The following is a 21,241-nucleotide window of genomic DNA, read 5'->3' on the forward strand; positions in this document are numbered from 1 at the left end:
GTATACAAAGCTTGTTTTAATTTTTAAAGTCAAAGTTTAACACATGTCAAGTTCACATATGAAGCTCACAAACATTCACTGTCAGCACTGGGCTGCAAGTGCACCATGCTGAATCTGTACATCACTGGTAAAGAGCAGTAAAACACCGCAATCCACATCCAAGTGAACTCTGAAGACGCACCAACTGTTTTTACAGTGTTAAATCCAACAATATAACATCTACCACAGCTGTTAAACAGAGGAGCAGCAGTCTGTCAGGAAAACCTTGGTCCTGTCCACTATCTGAGCTGCACCCTGTAGAACTGGGAGGATCTCCTTTTTACACAGAAGCAGGGCGATTGCCGCCGCTGCTCCAAATGTGACAAGCCAAGGGGAAAAGATGGCGGACGGCCTGGTCTCCGGTTCCGGTAGTGGTCTGGTTCTGAAAGGCCGAGCAACCCGCTCCCACTGAGTGAGTATAGCGTGTCTGGCACCGGCCCACTGTCCAGGCCCGGTGAGGCGGTACTGATACGATGTGCAGGGACCAAAGAAAACTTTCACCCAGAGAACAGGATCCCGCCAAAGCAGCGTTAGGAGGTTTGGTCGAACTCCAACCTGTGATTGGACGTTTATGGTGTTTTTATTTAAAGTTGACCTGAATGAATCTGCACCGGCATAAAGTGAACTAACCTGCTTGGCCACAAAGTCCAGGTATGGGATGTAATTCACCTGGAGAGCAGCCACTCGTGGACAAGCATGGCTGAGGAAAGAAAATACTGCACTTACTGTATTCACTGTCCTCATTAATTACAACAAATCTAAGTTTACCTTTTCAAGTTCTTCTTCATGTCAGACTCTACGACAGACAACATTTTCTCCTTAGATGGAAGACGACACAAACCTAGAAGACGTGAACCTTTATATTAATCCAGACATTAACCCCACAGGATGTGTTGTGAGTAGAGTGAATGTACAGAGTTTACCTTTAAAGACCCTCACAGCCCACCGTGCCTGCATTTCTGCCATGGGCATAATTGGTCCCTTCGCTTGTATTAAAGAAATGATAGCAAGAGTGTGGCATTGTAGAGATGGAGGAAACAGTCTCCTGAAATGTGTTAGATGCATGTTGGAAGTAGCAAATACATTTCCACCAAACACATCAAAACCTTTGTTGTTGCTTTATCCACTGTTCCCTCACTTGTACAATGTCAGCTCTCCATGAGGCCCCCCAGTCAATGCTTTGGGCAGGAAGGGGAAGCATGCTTTATAACCAGTAGAGAAGACCACTGCATCAATGTCATCCTCCACAGTGCCATCTTCAAAGACAACCCCAGAGTCTGTGAAGCCTTTCAGATGGGCTTTTACGACGACTGCCCCATGAAAGATTCGACCAGGAAGATCGTCATTAATCACAACCCTTCCATCCAAGAACCTGGGAAATGAAGAGGCGTGGATTAAAGACAGCTGCTGGTGCTGAGACCAATGGTTCAAGAATGAATCAGTCATTGTGAGGCACCTGTATGTGGGCTTCAGCCCATACAGTCGGTGGTCACATTTCTGGTTCAGTGCCCTCTCTATTGCCCAGTTGACCAGCTGGTGAGGAAGCAGCTGCATGATGATGCTGTTGAACCTGGTGAGAGCTATCATGTCCATGGGAAGACCATAGGTGGACATCCTGCCGATCACCCAGCCCCCCTGACGAATGCTGAGAAACGTCTGTCAGAGAGCATAAGGTCCGGGGTGTCTGTCATGTTAGTGTGGCATTCAAGTAAATACCTACATACCGACAGATGAACCGCGACAAACCCACATCTCACATGGAAGTTACGAGGTCATAACACATCTCACCTTCTCGGCAGACCTACTGATCTCCACAGCAATGTCTCCTCCAGAGTTGCCGATGCCAACCACCACAACTCTTTTTCCTTTGCAGGCATCAGCATCTTTATATTCCCAGCTGTGAAAACATCTGCCAGAAAAGGTCTCGTACCCTGCAGAGATAGAGACGGCTCAGCACATCAAAGCAGCACAAGTACGGGTAAAACCTTTACTGGACCAACCTGGGAAGTCTGAGAGGGGTAAGTCTGGGTGAGTGTAATGGCCCGAACACACCAGAACCGCCCCAAAGACGTGTCTCTCCTCTTTTCCATCATTGCTGACGGTGACCACATCCCACTGCCCTGACTGAGCAAAGTCCGGTCTCTGTGTAACACTCCTCACTGTGGTCTGAAGCAGGAGCACACGTTGTGTTGTTAAGCACACGCACAAACAATAAACAGTACAGAGCTTGGACATGCGTTGAGACAACTAAGATGACTAACCTGGAAGTGAATGTATGGGAGCAGATCAAAGTGCTCTGCGTAGAGCCTGAGGTACTGCAGGAGCTGAGAGTTGTGCGTGTAGTTAGGATACTCAGCAGGCATGGGAAAGTCACTGAAGCAGATCATCTCCTTAGACGTGTTGGTCACAAGGGAGCGATAGATGCTGGACCTCTCTGGCTCTGGTGACTCCTGTGGACACAGTTCTCAGTGGACCCCATGCAGATCCCAACACCAGATCTGTCAGACTGTGCCATTGCTCACCTTGAATCGCCACAGGCCACCGATGTCATCGCTGCTCTCGAAGCAGACGGGCTGCAGACCCTCCTCCAAACAGGTCTTGATGCAAACCAGACCGGAGCTGCCAGCACCAACCACCGCCACACGCCCAGCCATTCCTGAGCACACGTAAGTAAGGGTCAGGGATCCATGTTTCCACCAACAGGGATCTGTTGGTGGAAACATGCTGCTCTTGGCTGCACAGGCAGGTCATGTTCTGAACATGGCTCCAGCACAGAAAGACAAGAACAAGTCACATGCAAGTCTACAAATATTAGAAGCATTCCTAAAATATCCTTAACTTGAACCAATTTATATTGAACAGAGTTTGTTACCAGTAACGCTCAGCAGCCTTTGAGCAAAAAACCAGATGGGAAACTAAACTGAGAGCCCAACACAACAGGAAGCAGTCCAAGGAGCAGCTGGGAGGAGCAAGGAGAGTGTACCTAATGGACACATGCAAGCAGGGCCGCGCGAGGACGCCTGCTGGCTGAACTGTGACATAGCTGAAGGTTCAACACAAATCCATCCTGCAGCATTACAGCGATTAATCAGACCCTAAGAGTGAAACAAACACACCGGTTTCCAGTGAAGCATCGAGCAGTAGATGCAGTGTTTGGTCCAAAGGCATCTGCATCTGGCAACTTGCCTGGTTTGATGATTAAAAGTCCTCTGCAGCGGGGTTTCACCTGTGCCCTCACGGACTGAACTTTGGTTATCACCCAGTCAGTTAAATAGTGCTGCAGGGAGGACTCTGACCCCGGCTGGTGCAATGTTGACCCGTATTGTTCAAACAGCCGAAGGGACATTGGAGAAACGAGGTGAAAGTTCACCGTCACATCAAACCATCAGGAAAAACTGCAGCTTGCTCATTAAACATGCTACACGTGATAGATATAATGATCTGTTCACTCTGGGCAAATGTCCACATCGTCTGACTTATAGAATTATTATTATTAGTCTATGGATTTTGTAATAAAATACATTTGAATATGTTATTGCCACTCAACTAAGTTTGTACCCAATGATCTTCTTAATTGCTTCATTCTAGTTATAGAATAACAATTGTATAACATTTTTTCGTCTCAACACATTTACATGTATATGTTGTTGTTTTCCACACAAGCCTAGTAAAATGAGTAATGTCAAGTAAATTTATTGTCTAACTACAACTTTTATTTAGTTGCAACATAAAAAGACAGGAGCATGTCTTTATAAAAAAAACTACTGTTAAATGAGAACATGACAAACCTTTAATTTCTTTAACAACGTTAAAACCTACAGTAGGAAGGAATAGGTCTTAATGGCAACAAAGTTACCAGTATGTTACTGTAAACTGGCTACAACGCTGGGATGTCAGATGTCAGCGGTTATGATGATACAACATGTTTTCTTCTTTGGTCACTGATGTCTTTAGCCATGTGAAGCATCTTCAGACTGTTTGTAGATGAAGCCTGGACAGAAGCGCGGGGAAGGTGGTTGGGTTGCGAATATGGACATAGTACAGAGCAGCTCCTCCAGCGACGAGGGTCAGGCTCAGCTTGATCAGACGGCCACTAGTTGAAGGCTGCTGCGCATCAAGCTGCAGAAGACGAGCACAATTAGACTCTGTTTCAGCTGTAAAAAAACATGACGTAAAAGAATCAGAGCTTATTCCAGACCTGTCTGGTTTTGAGAGGCTGGTACATGCGATCAAACTGGGTGAAGATGGCTTTGCGGGCTCCTTCCCACTTCCCCGGCCCCATTAAACGGTACTGGTAGGCTGTGACCGGCCCCCAGAAAACCCGCTTGAACAGCGGGTAGTCTGTGAAAAAGAGCCACGGGAGACTCGGCCGTGCACCGAGGTCCTTGGCTAATTCGTCCATATATTCCACAAAGTCCACCTGGATTGGTGTCAACTTTGACACAACATATCTACAGAGGATCGAATAAGGAGGGGACATGTATTATCAGATCATATACAGTATCTGTCTGTGATATCGGTTCCGTATAAGGACACAACCCACTTTTTCTCGATGGACCTTGTGTCCTTCTCAACAGCTTTAATCATAGCCTGGTTGGAGGGCAGCTTTTTATGGCCTGAAGTGCAAACAACAGAAAGTGAGAAATAACAGCACTTCATCACCCTGTCATCACCTCCAACCCTCTTCTCTCTCACCTTTGAAGACACGTGCGACCCAGCGGGCCTGCATTTCAGCCTGCGGCATGATGGCTCCGTCAGAATGGATAAAACCCACAATAGCCAGAGTGGGATGCTCCAGATTTGGAGGCAAAACTAGTTTGTACAGACCCACACGGTGGCCAGACTTGTACAAGACGTTGTTCGGCAAGTAGGGGAAATCATAGTTGTATCCTGTGGCGAAAACAATCATATCCACCTATAACGAAGAGATTGTTAAAATAATCTAATATAAGTAGAGTGATTTCAAAAAGACTTGGAGGAAAAGTGTTCTGACGTTCTCCACAACGCTGCCGTCGTCAAACACCACACTGGAGCCGCGGATCTCCTTTATGTTTGGTTTAACGATGACAGAACCAGACAGGATCTTAAAAGGCAGGTCGTCGTTGATCACTGGGATCTGGCTGAAGAACCTGGTGAGGTAGAAGAATCCTGAATACATCATTATATGACCTACACACTTTTTCCTAGTTCGCTGGATGTCGAAACGTGGCATCATATGGTGGGAATTAAAATCATAGTGAAGTCAAGTGACAATATTCTACCTGTGTTTAGGCTTGAGGCCGTACATGGCGTGATCATACATGGAGTTCAGTTTCTTTTCACCAAGCCAGTTGAGAAAACGCATGGGTAGCAGCTTGAACATGACGTGGACGAAGCGCGTGTTGAATCTGTCCACCGGCAGGCCATTGTCGGAGACCTGGCGGATGACCCAGGCACCGCTGCGGGTGCTGAGGTACACCTGGAGAACGGGACAGACGCAGAACAGAACCTGCATGAGGCCGTCTGCAACCTGGAAATGAGGTGAAACGCTCAGACAGAACTCCAACCTGCTCCGCCACTCTGCTCCCCTCCACGGCGATGTCGCCTCCAGAGTTGCCGATGCCGATGACCACCACTCTCTTCCCGTACATGTCCTCAGGGCCCTTGTAGTCCCAGCTGTGGAAGTACTTTCCCTCAAAAGTCTCAATTCCTGCCAACCCAACAGTGAGGTTCATACACTACCCCAGCTGTGACAACAGCTTGTGCACTTACTCAAACACACTTTAGCTACCTGGAAAGTCCTTGAGTGGCAGGTTGGGGTAGTTGAAGTGACCAGAGCAGCAGATGACAGCATCAAAGACCCACGTCTCTTCCTGTCCGTCTCTGTTCTCCGTCACCACCTCCCACTGACCGGTCCGAGAGAAGTCTGGTCTCTGTCTGACGCTCTTTACGGAGGTCTAAGGTATAAAATAAAGGCCAAGTTAGTCTGTGAACCCCAAATCTCGCTCCTTCCGCCCCTGGATGTGGATGTTCTCACCTGGAAGCGGATGTGTTTCAGCAGTTTGAAGTGCTCTGCATACATCCTGAAGTATTTGAGGATTTTAGAGTGGTGCATGTAGTTGGGGTAATCAGCAGGAATGGGGAAGTCACTGTAGCACATCATCTCCTTCCAGATGTTGATGGTGAGGGAGCGGTAGATACTGGCTCTGTTTGGTTCAGACACCTCCTGTAGATAAACAAATTTTACAAAACCTGATACTAGACGCTCAGAATAATAATAATTAAATACTAACAAAAAACATAACCGATCTCATTTCATTTCCTGGTTTGTCTGTCACTCACCTTGGACACGCCCCCATTTTTTTTCAACCTGACAGACAATTGGTTTCACCTGGTGTCTGCTCAGATATATGAGGACTTCTCTACATGCACACCTTTTCAGTTTGTTGAGCTGTGTTTGTATAGTGTCCTCGATTGTTTGTAGCATTCCTTGTTCTGTCTCTGCTGGTAAGTTTGTTTACTTGTTCTATTTCTTGACTCAGCTTTTCAGATAAGGTATTAGATGCATTTTTGTCATTACAGTCACCGGTTTTTGTAAATCTGGTAATTTGTTTCCATTACATAATTACCTACATACAAATGTACTGCTAGCTTGTGTCTTTTTGTTTGTCACCTTTACGATTTTCCAATCTGGTTTGTTGATACGTGAATTTACTATATTTCTAAATGTCCAGGTTCTGAGCATTTGGTCTTGCCTTGAACTTCCACAGTCCGCCCATGTCGTCGCTGCTCTCGAAGCAGGTTGGCACCATGCCCTCGTCCAGACAAGCCTTCACGCTGGCCAGACCGGAGGGGCCGGCCCCGATCACCGCTACCGTGTGCACCATGATGGAGCTGCAACATGGAACCACATTTACCCCAGAGATGTTTTAACAAAATGAGAAGGAAAATCAATACAGCTCATTCTTATTTTGTTGTATCACTGCCACATCAGGAAACTGCCACACTTGAGAGTCAGAGTGGACTTTTTAAAAGTGATTTCACCGAGTACCTAAACCTCGGAATGAGTGACATGAAATCAGCCACACCTGTGCAGTCATTGATATTAAGTAATGTTTTCCAGGTTTTTATGCTTGTGCAAATATTTGCTGTGTGGGTATTATTTCTTTCCTCATACTTTGATCCTGTACATAACATTTGAACTGTTCACATCACCTGATATAATAGTTTGTTGCTTGTATTGTCAGTACAAAGCTGACAAATGCTTCATCAGACTGTACTATTTACAAAGTCACCATTCATTCACGTAACAGGGTAAATGTGATATCTGTGTACGTTATTTTAAGTCATATGTCACACAACTGACTGAAACTGCAGAAAAAGAAGCGTGCCGAGGCATCGGCTCCGTCGCTTACCTTGATCCTGGCCTGCGTGTGCCTGCAGAAAGGGAAGGGAGCCATCAGAGAGCTGGCTTTTATACTGAGACGCTGACCAATGACACACTCTGCCCCTTTTTCTAACACACGAGTTGAGCATGCTCCTCACGAAGGTGAAGTTGACTGGAGAAGTCCCGCTGCATCCATATGCAACCTATGTTATTGGGTGTGCTTTGTCATTTGAGTGGTAAACGCATATACAATGAGCTTATAGCGTGCTGCTATGCTGTACTGTATGTATTTGTGGGCGGTATTTCCTCTGATGATGAGACAAAGTGCAGTTATCTGTGTGTGTCTGCCAGTCTATGACCTTGTTAACCCTGATGACATCAGACTGCTTTACATAGAGAGAATTTGTATAGTTATTTACAACTTATCCTTTGACTTGAGAAGCGTGTGTGTGTGTGTGTGTGTGTGTGTGTATCTATACATATATATGAATGTCTGTTACAGTGTCTGATCAATGCAAGTACGTTACTCTGTAACTAGAACGTAAGTGAAGCTGTTTGCTTGGCCTGCGTGGACAAATCCACATAGATAAATGATTAACAGTGTGTCACCGCCCCCCTCTACAGTATATATGATTATTTTATACAGCACAAGTGAATGACTGCGCTGCACTGATTGATGTGTGTGACTGTGCAAATAGTATTATCTATTATTATAATGTATAATAGCATCCAGCAGCAGAATATGCAATGCAGGCTCATTTCTGCTATAGTCTAATTAGAACTGAAGGATTTTCAAAGTTCTGATAAAATACTTGTAGGTATTTTTTTCTACACACAACCTCCAAAGTGAATTTAAGAAGCTCGCTGTTCTGCTACAGTTTGCAACTTTCTCACAAATCTTTTGCCTCCTTCGAATCAATCATTCAGTTAATTAGTGAGTGAGTAGCACGTTACAAAACGACTGATGTATATGAACCTTTTTGACCTGGCGAAGGCTGGCTTTCATGTTAGCTGTGTTGTGTTTACTCGATGCCAAAGAGCTTAACTCTGACTCAAGTTCAGTGTGTGTCCTCTGGTTCAAATGAAATGCTGCAGGAGAACAGTCCGGTTCAGTCCATGACCACAAGTCATTTATCTCAGTTCCCGGTTTAACCTGTTGCATTTATCCTCATCTAATCCAATACCTGATAAAGTACAGACATTTTAGTGTACTTTAATCTTTAATCTGAGACCCAGGGGAGCAAAAGTGACGTAAAAAAAAAAAAAAACGTAGAAGAGGAGCAGGGACAGTGTGATGCAGACTTTACTCAGGCAGATGGAAATTTCCACTAGTGTCTTTACTCAGGGCTGAAGTCAGAAGACATAGAGTTGGTGAGTCTATCTGTATCTGTATAGTCAGTGCATACTGTAAAAACATAGAGGCTGCAGCTGTAACTCCGGGTTACTCTGTCCAGCTGTGACTCGTATCTAGCTGCTGCTAATATACATTGTTAAAAGAGAAGAATAGCGTGCACACGTTACACCTACAACCACTGACGGCCATTTGTCTTAAATGGTCATTTATTACCAGGGATTAGTTTATGACACATTCAGTAGACTACAGTTACACCTCAGGCATTAATCGACACGTCATCACAAACAAGGCCCTACATTCACATGATGTCATATTTGTGTCGTTTGGATCGTTGTCGTTTGATCCGTTGCTCAGACTGTCTGTGGACCGAAGCCGGACAGCATGGTGCAGAAGGCACCTGGGTAGCGCACATGGACGTAGTAGGCAGCAGCTGCTCCAGCCATGACAGTCACACTCAGTTTGACCAAGCGGCCTAGAGCAGACGTCTCCTGTCCCACAGCCTGGGGGAAACGGAGTAATGCGTTTATAAGATGACGCTGTCCCGAATGCTTTGTTCATGGCTTACAGAATGTGAAATAAATGCTCAGTTCAGACCTGTCTGGTTTTCAGTGGTTCGTACATGCGATCAAACTGAGTGAAGATCGCCCTGCGAGCTCCTTCCCACTTCCCCGGCCCCATTAAACGGTACTGGTAGGCTGTGACTGGCCCCCACAGCACCCGCTTAAACAGCGAGTAGTCTGTGATGAAGAGCCAGAGGAGACTCGGCCGTGCTCCAATCTCACCAGCGATGTCGTCCATGTAGGAGACAAAGTCCACCTGCAGGGGTGTCAGCTTGGACACGATGTAGCTGAGTAGAGCATAAACCAGGATTAATAGCGCAATATATTATGTTTTATACGTTGACAATAACAGAGGGCTTTACTTCTTCTCAATGTTCTTTGTGTCCTTCTCAACAGCTTTGATCATTTCCTGGTTTGAGGGCAGCTTTTTCTGTCCTAAAGAAGAGATAAATGTGAGACATCCAGTGCAGGGGATCAAGTGGACGTAAGGTACGGCCTCACCTCTGAAAATACGTGCGACCCAGCGGGCCTGCATTTCAGCCTGAGGCATGATGGCGCCAAGGGCATGAATAAAACCCACAACAGCCAACGTGGGATGCTCCATGTTGGGAGGGAAGACGTGCTTGTACAGACCCACACGGTGGCCAGACTTGTACATGACGTTGTTCGGCAAATAGGGGAAACCATAGTTGTATCCTGTGGCGAAAACAATCGTATCCACCTGTAAAAGACAGGGTGAGTTACACTTAAAGCCGAAAGTATGCATTAGTAAAGATTACTGAGTATTTTTGGGAACTCCAAAACTTGCTCAGACCTTTTCCACAGTGCTGCCGTCATCAAACACGACAGTGGAGCCTCGGACCTCCTTCACATTTGGCTTGATGATGACAGCACCAGACAGAATCTTAAACGGCAGGTCATCGTTGATCACTGGGATCTGGCTGAAGAACCTGAGGAGGTGGTGGAAGCAGAGGACGGGGCATTAGATGTGCTGCCTGGCAGTGGCAGTGGGGGTGTGGGTCACACGGTACCTGCCTGTGTCTAGGTTTGAGGGCGTACATGGTGTGATCGTACATGGCGTTGAGCATTTTCTCACCATACCAGTTGAAAAACCTCATCGGCAGCAACTGGATCAGGATGTGAACAAAGCGCGTGTTGTACTTCATGTCCACCGGCAGGCCGTTGTCGGAGACCTGGCGGATGACCCAGGCACCGCGACGGGTGCTGAGGTACACCTGGAGAACGGGACAGACGCAGAACAGAACCTGCATGAGGCCGTCTGCAACCTGGAAATGAGGTGAAACGCTCAGACAGAACTCCAACCTGCTCCGCCACTCTGCTCCCCTCCACGGCGATGTCGCCTCCAGAGTTGCCGATGCCGATGACCACCACTCTCTTCCCGTACATGTCCTCAGGGCCCTTGTAGTCCCAGCTGTGGAAGTACTTTCCCTCAAAAGTCTCAATTCCTGCCAACCCAGCACATAAACGCTGTTTAGTGTCATTTTACCTTTTAATAACTTTATGGTTTTTGGAGCAGATGCGGGAAATTTGTGCCATGATGTTGTTGCAATGTTTGTTTATTGGAAGCTTTACCTGGAAAGTCCTTGAGTGGCAGGTTGGGGTAGGTGTAGTGACCGGAGCAGCAGATGACAGCATCAAAGACCTGCCTCTCTTCCTGTCCGTCTCTGTTCTCCGTCACCACCTCCCACTGTCCGGTCCGAGAGAAGTCTGGTCTCTGTCTGACGCTCTTTACGGAGGTCTAAGGTATCAAATAAAGGCCAAGTTAGTCTGTGAACCCCAAATCTCGCTCCTTCCACCCCTGGATGTGGATGTTCTCACCTGGAAGCGGATGTGTTTCAGCAGTTTGAAGTGCTCTGCATACATCCTGAAGTATTTGAGGATTTTAGAGTGATGCATGTAGTTGGGGTAATCAGCAGGAATGGGGAAGTCACTGTAGCACATCATCTCTTTGGAGATGTTGATGGTGAGGGAGCGGTAGATACTGGCTCTGTTTGGTTCAGACACCTCCTGCAATTTGAAAAATAATCTCATCTACAGCAGTGTCTCATAAAAACACAAAATGCTTGTGCTGCACATTTCCCTAAAGTCTTGCCTTGAACTTCCACAGTCCGCCCATGTCGTCGCTGCTCTCGAAGCAGGTTGGCACCATGCCCTCGTCCAGACAAGCCTTCACGCTGGCCAGACCGGAGGGGCCGGCCCCGATCACCGCTACCGTGTGCACCATGATGGAGCTGCAACATGGATCACGGGAAAACATTCACTCCTTCTAATTATATTTTGGTTGATCTTTACAAATTTGCATCCGGTCCACACACAGTGAACACACAGTCATGCACGACATGCACGTTTGTTATAATACTGAACAGTCCACCCACAGCTTCTTAAGGTAAGGTGGGACTTTACTGTTTTTAAAGTTGGGTAAAACAATAAAAGAACAGTAACCACATGTATGTCATACAGTAAGACTGAGTCCATTTCTACTATTTTTACTGTACAAAATGAAAATGTTAGAAGTGAATACAACAAAACATTCATGCAAGTGAGTTGCAATTGTTTCTGAATGTTATTTACCTCCTCTATAAGTTCAGGCTCTCCTAGTAACTAAGAAAGCAGACGAACAACAGACGTCTACGTCTCAACATAAAAATGCTCAGTGTAATACAGCTCTGTTATTTTGTACTTTTCTTACCTTGATCTGTGATGGATGGTTTTGTCTGACAAGTGATTTGATTACTTTTATACAAGGTGGATTAACACATCACTCTTTATGCCCAAAAATGTAACTGCCGGGTTAATTTGTATTTACACAAATCAAATGGTTATGCCTTTGACTAAAGTTCAGGTAAGAGTGCTCTGAAGTAAACCAAGCGAGTGGATTGTGAAAGAGTAAAACACTGTGAATAATAAAGTTCAGGTTTTCTTTCCTGTTTAATTAAAAACCAAATATACAACCAGTTCATTCAGTAATAATCCTCAGAATAATGAAGAACACTCAGATTCAATACACATACCACAGTGTAATCACATGACGTTACAGGCATTGTTCTATACAGGAAACACACAGTAAGAGTTATAGTATATAGCAGGCAAAACCGTGTGTAGTGACAGATACAGCAGCTGACTTCATGTATGGCTGTGTGCGAGAACAGAGTAGATTCATCTTCAAGTGCAAACACAATGAACTCTTGCTTCAAGTTGCTGTTATGTAACCTTGGGAAAAAGGTCACATGTGCAAAGTGCAAAATATATTCAGCTTGCAGTGATTATAACAAACATCTCCCTCAAGTTTAAACATAAGAAGAAATAATTAGAAAAAAATCATTTGGTCACCAAGTTCACTATCCAGCATATTCAGGTTTGCTACAGAAAGAACTCAAAGAAAGGAAAAGGTTGGAAGCCGTTATCTCGCTCAGTGACCGAGTCATCGCTCACACTATAAAGATCATTGGTCAGTTATTGCAGAAAGAAGACACAGCACGTGAGAGGTCAATGAGTGATTCTGATAGATTTCAGAACCTGCTCTGGAGCAACTGGACTGGGCCACTTCAAATGTCTCACGATTAGAATATTTGTAAAAACACCACATTTACACATTCTCCCTGTCAAACATGTTAATAGATATAATACATTTACTTGAGACGCATCTTCACCACACATGCAACAGGACTTGGATTCTGGCAGTGTGTGAACAGACAGTGAGACAGAAGTAGCTGAAAGGACAAGCGTGTGATTTACACCCAGTCCACACTCGGACATAAACGCTGCAGTAGAAGCAGTCGCCGACTGAACTAACAGAACAGGATTTACTGCTGACCGACAGGAGGTTCTTAAACCCCTTTATAGATTATTGCCTCTGAGAATCTCCAGCTGAGAATTTGTAGAGCGCATTATAGAAACGCATGACAAATGACTGATCACTGTACAATGTATTCAAATAAACATTTAGTTAGTCTGGAATTAGGCCCTTTATGTTCACACTGAACATAAATATCTGGTCATGTTGCAGGACACTGAGGGAGGCTGACATGCATTAAAACAGTCTTTCCTGGTGATTTAATAGTTTTACAAATTAATACATTCACTAGTTTTCTGTAAACAGCATGTCTGTGGTCCTCCTAAATGAGCTGAAGTGCTTATTAAAGTAATGTATTTAGTAAGAGGGCGGCTCGTTCTATTACAGCTCAGTTGTAGATAGTTACTGAAATGCTATGAAGTATGGCTAATCACCTTCCAATATAAAGCCCATTATTGTCTCAATCAGTATTGCCTCATTAGGACTTCAGCCTCATCACAGTGACTATGAATCTCCTAAATCTCCACACACAATTTCAGTTTTAAATACTAAATGACATCTACTCTACCAACTACGTAATGATACTAGTCTATGAAGGTTGAAGGCAGAGTGCTAGCACTGCACACAGTTCAATGTGTGAGTTAAGTCATGGCAAATGCGCTTCTTTCTTCGTAGTTAAAAACTACTACTGATCCAAGTATCTGGTTACTTTTCAAAGTAAAACACCAGCAATAAATTATTGGATTTGTAGGTGAATTTAAGAAGCTGTGCAAGGGCTGATCTGTCTCTCTGATCTGTTGTAATGAAATTTATGTGGCATCAACTACAGAGCTCCTTTTACAGGAAAATATCTTGCTTGGTCAAAGAGACTAAATTGGGTCCTTATGGTTAAGCCAGCTGTCCCAGCAGCCCTTGCAGGGTCTGAGGCGAGAGCCACAGCATCTCCACTAGATTGTACTGGCAGTAGCCCATCCAGAACCCAAAGACCACGTCAGTCACGTTGTGCCTGCCCAGCAGCACCCGGCTCAGCCCCACCACGCCGGTCCACAGCAGGACCAGCACCCTCAGCGGGGCGGCCAGCACGAGGTGAGCCAGCAGGAAGCGCCCGCAGAAGGCGGCGCGGGTGGCGTGGCCGGACGGGAAGGAGTAGCTGTCGACGGAAAAGGTGGCAAACATGTCCATGCGGTTGTGTGCCGGCCGGCGGCGGCGCACCACCGCCTTGACGATGGCAACCAGGAGCACGTCCAGCAGCAGGCCTGCAGGAAGAAGAGGGAGGTGGACTTAGGTAAACAGACAGGAGGAAGATGCTATAGCAGCAGTATCTGTGAAATGATTTAAAATTAATTTCCAAACAAAAGAGCCAGTATTTATCTGATTTAAGCTGCTACTGCTTTTTATTAGCCTGCATATTTACAGGGACAATGACCACAACGCTCTTTGTCTGGCACCATCTGGTGGTTGGATCCTCAAAGCCAAATGTTATTCACTGCAGTTCAGTGCTGTTATAATAAAAGAAGCAAAGCTGTTACTGTGCTGCCCTTGTCTTGAAAAACCCTTGATCAGATAGCAGAGGCTACATTAATATTTATACCTGTACATAAGCAACGCCACAGGTGCCACTAAGTTCTACCTGTGCTTTGTAATAGTGACCATGCTGGTAAATGCGACCACTGCCACTCGCTAGTGAACACTGCGCCTTTTTATACTGTATCACTGCACGGAGTCTACAAAAAGGATCTTTCACAGCAGTTGCTTGATGTTCTCCAGGGCTGCAGTGCTGAAAAATTCATGTAACGGTGCAGTGGCTTTGAGCCAAGTCTCATGAAAGGTTTCAGCTAAATGAACAAGCAACAAAACATTTAGTCTAGTCCTTATAACTGCTATGTGTTAAAACAACTACTGCATTAAGAAACACGGTTTAAAACCAGTGATCAAATGGGTCACATTCATCTATTTATCACTGATGCAAACAAACTGCAGCCTGGGATCGTTTTTGTGCTTGTGTGAGCAGTATCTGTTTGAAGCAGAGCCCTGCAGGGACAATGGATTTCTAGACAGATTTACTATAAAAGAAGATGGAGAACTGCTTCCACTATAAAGCAAATGCACTCTTTGGATCAAATGACCCCTAACCTTAACAAACACACACACACACACTTGTAACCAAACTGTCACTGTGCAACAGCACCATCTGTCCTGAAGGCAGGTGAGATGGAGACTCTTCTGGGAAAACTCTCATTTGATGAGTCCTAAATAGACCTGGTCTTATTAAGGAGTATGAAAAAAAAAAATTCCGGTGGTTTAAAAGGTTAATGAAATATGTCGGCATCACCAGCAACGAAAGGTTTGACTGTTTTATGAGGCCCAAAACTGTGTCCCCGAACAGGCTCCTGCTTTTATCAAATTACTAACCACAGAATAAGAAGCCTCTGCTGAAAACTGCCTAATGTGATGCCAGGATAATAATTACAAAGCTGTCAGCCAGAGTGGACTCACTCCCATATCCACACACATACAGTATGCTCTGTGAGGACCACAATCTGGGTTTTATCTTAAATCTTAGAGTTATTAACGGCTTAATGACTCAATGAAAGCTGCACTGCTGGTCATGAATAAGAAATCACATGAAAAGTGCAGATCCGTGTGAGCTTTAATCTAAGTCCCTCAACTGTAAGTTAACACCTGTCTCGGCTACTGTTAGATGGTGAGCTCAGGTGGTCACAGCCAGGAAGCCATCCGATACCAGGCGGACAGTAACAGACAACCTGCGGGTGGACAGATGGGAAACAAGACCAGAAACAACAACACCTGACGGCTACAGGTGCCAGACTGCTTCACCAGAGAGCAAATGGGTCAGAACATTGTCCCAATGCCCATGGGAGGTGGAACCAGCTCCTCCGCCCTGTGTATGAGCTGTAACAGAGAACCAGGACGGCTGTGGTGCTCCACTTCAGTGGCACCAGGAGACAACGGGGGAGACGACACATCAAAGACAAGCAGCAGCGCCGCGGCTTTACCCATGAGGAGGTTGAGCATGACTTCCTGTCCCGCCGCGCTGTCGCTCTTGTACAGGCAGTACGCGGCTCCGGCCAGCCACGGGATGCCGTGCCCGGTGACCTCGATCAGCTTCATGAGCGGGCGCGCGCTGCCCCAGGACGCGTCCTCGCAGGCGCACACCCCCAGGCGCTTGGACAGCCACAGGTCGATGGCGAGCAGCGAGCTGAGCGCCACGCGCAGCAGCGACGGGTTGAGTCGTATGCCGTCCTCCTCCGGCTGCCCGCCCGCCGAGCCCGTGGACGAGCTGGAGCCGCGGCGCCGAGCGGGGCTCTCCGAGGCTCGCAGCCGGGCGGTGGTCGGGTCGGAGCCCTGGCGCTGGAGGAGGTGCGGCGGAGACGAGCGGTTCGTCGGCTTCGTCAGGGACAGGAACTCGAAACGGCCGTTGGAGCTGCCGAGCACCGGGCTGCCTCCGCCGCGGCCGGGGTTCTTAGCTTTAGGAGACGGCATCGTGGCTGTTCACCTGCCGACGCGGACACTTCGCTGTGGTGTCGCTCCGCAGTGGCGGCTTTTCTGCAGTGCTGTGCGAGCCGTTGGCTGCTCTAGAGCATCGGTTGTACGTTTAACAAGTCACATCACGTCAAGTTACCCTGAGCTGAGCCGCCATCTTTGTTGTTCTAGTCGCAAAGCTACCTGGGAAAACGAGTTTTGCTACAAAATCGCGCATGGACTCAAACCTGTAACTTTGGACGCAGTGTTGTAAAAACAGTTTGTATAATAATGAAATATCTTATAAAATCTACGGCTGCAGGTCAACAGCTCGACCTTAAGAACGTCAATTTGTTTCCTCTCACAAAAGAAATTGACGGAGTCAATTTCCTTGTTCCCTCACACCAATATGTTGCTCAACAAAATGCTACAGACAAGACATAACAATAACACCTGGCACATCAAGAATAAATGGCAGAGTGAAGCCAGAATAAACATCTCTGAGGACAGCTGGGAAGAAATATATCTTTTCCAGTGGTCTTCCACTAACTCTCTGGAATGGAGAGACCATAGCTGGAAAAACATTGTTAGATATTTCAGGACACCACAACAGGGAATCGCTTCATAGTGCTGGAGGAATGTGAGTCTCTGGAAGCAAATCATTTCCATGTGTTTTGTGACTGCACTAGGCTAAGAAAACTGCTGCAGGTTCTCCTATAGCAGCCAGCAAAAAAGCAGTATCAAGGAAGTGGCTAAACCCATCCCCACCAACATTAGAAGATTGGCTTGATATAACTCTTGAACTGTTTAAAATGGAGAAATTAACTTACTCAAAAATTATTTTCATAAAATCTGGAATAAATGGATACGGGCTATCTCCGTAGCATGGAGTATTTTTAAAACGTCCCTAAATCAAGTTTGTATTGCTTATTTAAACTGAAAACTTCCAGTCATGTTATGTTTAAGCTTATTTTTATATGTTCTTGTTAAGTTATACTGGTACTTATAAGTTCTAAGTACCAGTTATTATTTAAGCACTTCATGTACTGTACATAAAAACGATACAGAAATGGTATGAGATGTATGTACCTAATGTCACCTTACAATGTCCATTGTACATTCTCCAATAAAAAACAATTACAAAAAACTGCTGCCACTTTTGTAAATTTATTTGTCAACAAACCCAAAGAAGTTTCAGTCTGTTGTCCATTATTTTAAATGCTTGCCCAGACATACTGTATGTAACATAATATCTGAATTCATTCTGTTAAAATAAAATGAATTAACCGTTTCTTTGCGCCTAAAAATGTAAAGTCACTGTTTCATGAATAAAGTTGTTCACTGACTTTAGAAAAAACCATTGGCGTTCGCTATCGGCTCTGGTTGGTGGATCGCTGTGTACGTTACGTTGAACCCGCCCCTGACGGGACCCACGTGTTGCTGATCGCGGCTGTCAGCGGTAACTGCGCGCCGGGAGATAATTGCAGGTGGACCCCCTTCCCTTCCTTTCTGCCGTGTCTGACCTGCGAAGAGCCGACCATGCCCGGACTCCTGCTGGGAGACGAGTTTCCCAATTTTGAGGCCGAAACCACCATCGGCAGGATCAAGTTCCACGATTTCCTGGGCAGCTCGTAAGTGCGCAGGCTTCGCGTGCGTCGACTCCACGCTGGCACTAGTGTCTTTAATCCGGTTTATTGTAGTGGGGCAGTGTCGGGGCGCTGTGTGCGCTGGCCTGGTGTTACACCGATGCCTGTTCGGGTACTTTTAGGTGGTCAAACCTAAGGCGCGTGCTCTATAGAGCATTAGCATAAAGATGATCTAAAGTCCAACTCGAGGGACCGCTACGATGTGCGGGTGAGATCAGGGAGGGTCTCAATACTGTTCGTTAAACGGTAATTATCCAGATATCATTGTGTTTGTTAGTTTGTTACGCGCCATGCTCACTGATACAATGGTTTCCTAACCGTCACATTAGTTATTGTTCTGTGTCTGACTTCCTTTGTGGGCTGACAGGGTTACACTGTTGGACTATTATGTGACACACACCCACGCGTCTGCAGCTGTTTGCTATTTGGGAGTTTGAATAACACAGTAAGTGATCTCAGTTTTAGCAGACCATACAAAACAAATGCCTGTTTGACTTTGTGTGCGAGTTGAAACTTGTCTCTGGTGTTTTCAGCAGTTGATGCACGGTTGGTTAACGGCGTAGAAACCCCAACATAGCGCACAAAGCAGTCTTTCTGCAGCCACCTTTGGACTAGCTACATGTGAGCTACATGTGACTCTTGAATTATGAGGAGATTAGTCAGAGTATTCTTCTTCTTCTCATCAGTATTAGAGGCATTCTGTCGCCTGCATGGGTGGGTGTGTTGCCTAATCTGGATTTCCAGTCACTCCATAATCAGCTGATCTCCTGTGAGAAGCAGGTTTCCTGTTCTGGGACTCAATGACCTTATTTTTGTTTTGAGTTATTTTCCTCACTATGATTGCTTCTGTTGGCCGCTCTAAACCTATTTGGGATCTGTGTTTGCCTAATGAGGGGGAAAACCCCTGAAACAAAACGAATAAATATAAAACAAGTTGCTTCCCTAGGGAAGAAGAAGAATGTGTTCCCAGTAAATAATGTTTTGGTGCCGGCTTTCCTCTACAGGTGGGGTATCCTGTTTTCCCATCCAAAAGACTTCACCCCAGTTTGCACCACGGAGCTGGCCTGTGCAGCCAGGATCAGCGATGAGTTCAAGAAACGAGGTGTGAAGATGATTGCGTTGTCCATTGACAGTGTTGAGGATCACCGCAACTGGAGCAAGGTACTTCCCCTCTGGTAATCGCGTCTTCAGAGGTGCTGGCAGCCCAGTACGGGCAGCTTGCCGTTCAGCCTGGTTCCATTGCGTTGGTGTTAGACTCATGCTTTTCAATTTCAGTTCCTGTATCCAGATTGCATTGGGTGGAGTGACACTTGTGGATGGAAGTTAATGTTCAGCTTTATTGCATAACACTGAGGTGGTTTTGTTTAAGGACATGCCAGCAGTGGCACAAGTCACAGTAACTGAACTGTAAAACTTAGTGAATTGCTTAAATCCTGAGAAGAGTTCACAAAGAAACTGAGTGGTACAATTAGCTCCAAGCAGAGAAACTCCTCCTCACAGAGGGCAGTGATTGGAGCTGGACAGAATAGAGTCAAGTTCACGGGAACAAGGTTGATCAGATGAACTGTGATGGGATTGGTTCCTGGCTACCAGAGAAGTGTTGTATTCTCAATTTGCCTTTCAGATTATTTCTGAGAGGCAGCGGTTTACACATTGCCGAGACCACAGTTCTCGGACCCTGTAGTGACGCAGAACTTGTACTTGAGAGCTAAAGATGAGTCTGAGTCGTCTGGCCGCTCATCGCACACCTTGACACACTGACGGAGGACTGTGACATACTCCCTGTGCAGGATGTGATGGCGTTCAACAGTGAGGCGGAGAGCGCGCTGCCCTTCCCCATCATTGCTGATGATAAGCGAGTGCTGGCTGTCCAGCTGGGCATGCTGGACCCCGATGAGAGAGACAAGGAAGGAATGGCCCTCACTGCTCGCTGTGTGAGTCTCCTCATATGTGCATGTACAAGATGTGAGTGTTGTCTGTAAGCTAATTTGAAATGGTCCAAGAACAATATATAATACAGTTATTTTAGCATTTATTATATTTACTATTATGTGTTATATTGAACCTGTGTCACTTCACTTCCCTCAGGTGTTTGTGGTTGGCCCTGACAAGAAGCTGAAGCTGTCCATCCTGTACCCCGCCACCACAGGGAGGAACTTTGATGAGATCCTTCGTGTGATCGACTCTCTGCAGCTCACTGCACAGAAGAAGGTTGCCACGCCAGTGGACTGGAAGGTGAACAGCCTCCTGTGACAGAAACTGCCGCCGTGATCGGCTTCTCTCCAGACCTTTTATTACAACTGATCTCTGCTCCTGCATCTAACCTGCCTGCTCTGACTTTCTGCTTTCAGCCTGGTGACAAAGTCATGGTCATCCCTTCGCTGTCGGAGGCCGAGGCCGCTGCTCTTTTCCCCAACGGTGTGACCACCCAAGACGTGCCTTCTGGGAAGAAGTATTTGCGGTACACCAAGCTCTGAAGAGACATTAAAGACCTCAGCCCACACGAGTTTGCAGCCCTTTGATTTGATCGTAGAACTGGCCAAAAAAACATAGATGCACTGGTTCAATTTCATGACTTTTAGTCAGGCACTATTTTCAGTGTCATTGTACAGTGCCTTGTTTACCTTATTTCAATAAACGCACCTTTCACCTTTCTGAAACAAGTTTGAGGTTTTTTACACTTTTACCAGAAAGTATTCGTTGCTATACTTCAGGCCACCACTAGGTGTCGTTATACACCCTCAAACCGATAAATTATCGGGCCTGTTTTGCTGCGGTACCAAGTTTTATCAATAGATGGCAGTAGTGTACACGTAAACAGTACAGTGCACCAACCTGCCTTTCAATAGTTGCAGAAACAGGGAGTGGTACTTCAGCTACCTAAATGAGTTTGAATACATGTGCATTATTAAAATGTTTTAGGGAGACAGTGAATAATTGAACTTTTAACTGTTTTGCCTTCACAAGATTATGAAATGC

General features: G+C 45.9%; 5 protein-coding genes and 1 long non-coding RNA gene across 8 annotated transcripts; 2 read left to right on the forward strand and 4 right to left on the reverse strand.

The window, feature by feature from the left end:
- Position 1: 1 nt before the first annotated feature.
- On the reverse strand, positions 2-3,248 carry LOC114853156 (dimethylaniline monooxygenase [N-oxide-forming] 2-like). 2 transcript variants are annotated; one of them, XM_029146192.3, is made up of 11 exons: positions 3,023-3,248; positions 2,562-2,695; positions 2,301-2,489; positions 2,040-2,205; positions 1,828-1,970; positions 1,496-1,695; positions 1,178-1,411; positions 963-1,084; positions 808-880; positions 670-739; positions 2-594 (listed from the first exon to the last, which is right to left on the reverse strand). In XM_029146192.3, exons 1-11 carry the CDS (start codon positions 3,078-3,080, stop codon positions 232-234), a joined length of 1,752 nt encoding a protein of 583 aa, XP_029002025.1. In that variant the 5' UTR covers positions 3,081-3,248; the 3' UTR covers positions 2-231. The 2 variants fall into 2 exon arrangements, with proteins under 2 accessions (XP_029002025.1, XP_029002027.1); XM_029146194.3 differs by lacking the exon at positions 3,023-3,248 and adding an exon at positions 2,912-2,989.
- A 558-nt stretch (positions 3,249-3,806) lies between these two features.
- Positions 3,807-7,612, reverse strand: LOC114853158 (flavin-containing monooxygenase 5-like). Its single transcript, XM_029146195.3, has 11 exons — positions 7,434-7,612; positions 6,774-6,912; positions 6,056-6,244; positions 5,810-5,975; positions 5,586-5,728; positions 5,301-5,497; positions 5,033-5,168; positions 4,735-4,954; positions 4,583-4,655; positions 4,238-4,490; positions 3,807-4,158 (listed from the first exon to the last, which is right to left on the reverse strand). Exons 2-11 carry the CDS (start codon positions 6,903-6,905, stop codon positions 4,009-4,011), a joined length of 1,659 nt encoding a protein of 552 aa, XP_029002028.1. The 5' UTR covers positions 6,906-6,912; positions 7,434-7,612; the 3' UTR covers positions 3,807-4,008.
- On the forward strand, positions 6,240-7,383 carry LOC129603987 (uncharacterized). Its single transcript, XR_008694495.1, has 2 exons — positions 6,240-6,525; positions 6,753-7,383. It is a non-coding gene; the product is annotated as an uncharacterized LOC129603987 (long non-coding RNA).
- Positions 7,613-8,493: 881 nt separating the features above from the next.
- LOC114854098 (flavin-containing monooxygenase 5-like) lies at positions 8,494-12,034 on the reverse strand. 2 transcript variants are annotated; one of them, XM_029148189.3, is made up of 11 exons: positions 12,030-12,034; positions 11,433-11,571; positions 11,159-11,347; positions 10,913-11,078; positions 10,643-10,785; positions 10,355-10,554; positions 10,134-10,269; positions 9,821-10,040; positions 9,682-9,754; positions 9,354-9,606; positions 8,494-9,259 (listed from the first exon to the last, which is right to left on the reverse strand). In XM_029148189.3, the coding sequence occupies exons 2-11, from the start codon at positions 11,562-11,564 to the stop codon at positions 9,110-9,112; spliced, it is 1,662 nt and encodes a 553-aa protein (XP_029004022.1). In that variant the 5' UTR covers positions 11,565-11,571; positions 12,030-12,034; the 3' UTR covers positions 8,494-9,109. The 2 variants fall into 2 exon arrangements, with proteins under 2 accessions (XP_029004022.1, XP_029004023.1); XM_029148190.3 differs by lacking the exon at positions 12,030-12,034 and adding an exon at positions 11,912-11,936 and having other exon boundaries at positions 8,495-9,259.
- Positions 12,035-12,249: 215 nt separating this feature from the next.
- On the reverse strand, positions 12,250-17,034 carry plpp6 (phospholipid phosphatase 6). The gene is made up of 2 exons (XM_029148191.3): positions 16,151-17,034; positions 12,250-14,389 (listed from the first exon to the last, which is right to left on the reverse strand). Exons 1-2 carry the CDS (start codon positions 16,635-16,637, stop codon positions 14,022-14,024), a joined length of 855 nt encoding a protein of 284 aa, XP_029004024.1. The 5' UTR covers positions 16,638-17,034; the 3' UTR covers positions 12,250-14,021.
- Positions 17,035-18,032: 998 nt separating this feature from the next.
- Positions 18,033-20,925, forward strand: prdx6 (peroxiredoxin 6). The gene is made up of 5 exons (XM_029149014.3): positions 18,033-18,247; positions 19,267-19,423; positions 20,053-20,196; positions 20,351-20,497; positions 20,614-20,925. Exons 1-5 carry the CDS (start codon positions 18,156-18,158, stop codon positions 20,737-20,739), a joined length of 666 nt encoding a protein of 221 aa, XP_029004847.1. The 5' UTR covers positions 18,033-18,155; the 3' UTR covers positions 20,740-20,925.
- Positions 20,926-21,241: the final 316 nt, after the last annotated feature.

This window comes from Betta splendens, chromosome 4 (genome assembly GCF_900634795.4).
Source record: "Betta splendens chromosome 4, fBetSpl5.4, whole genome shotgun sequence".
Lineage (NCBI taxonomy): Eukaryota > Metazoa > Chordata > Actinopteri > Anabantiformes > Osphronemidae > Betta > Betta splendens.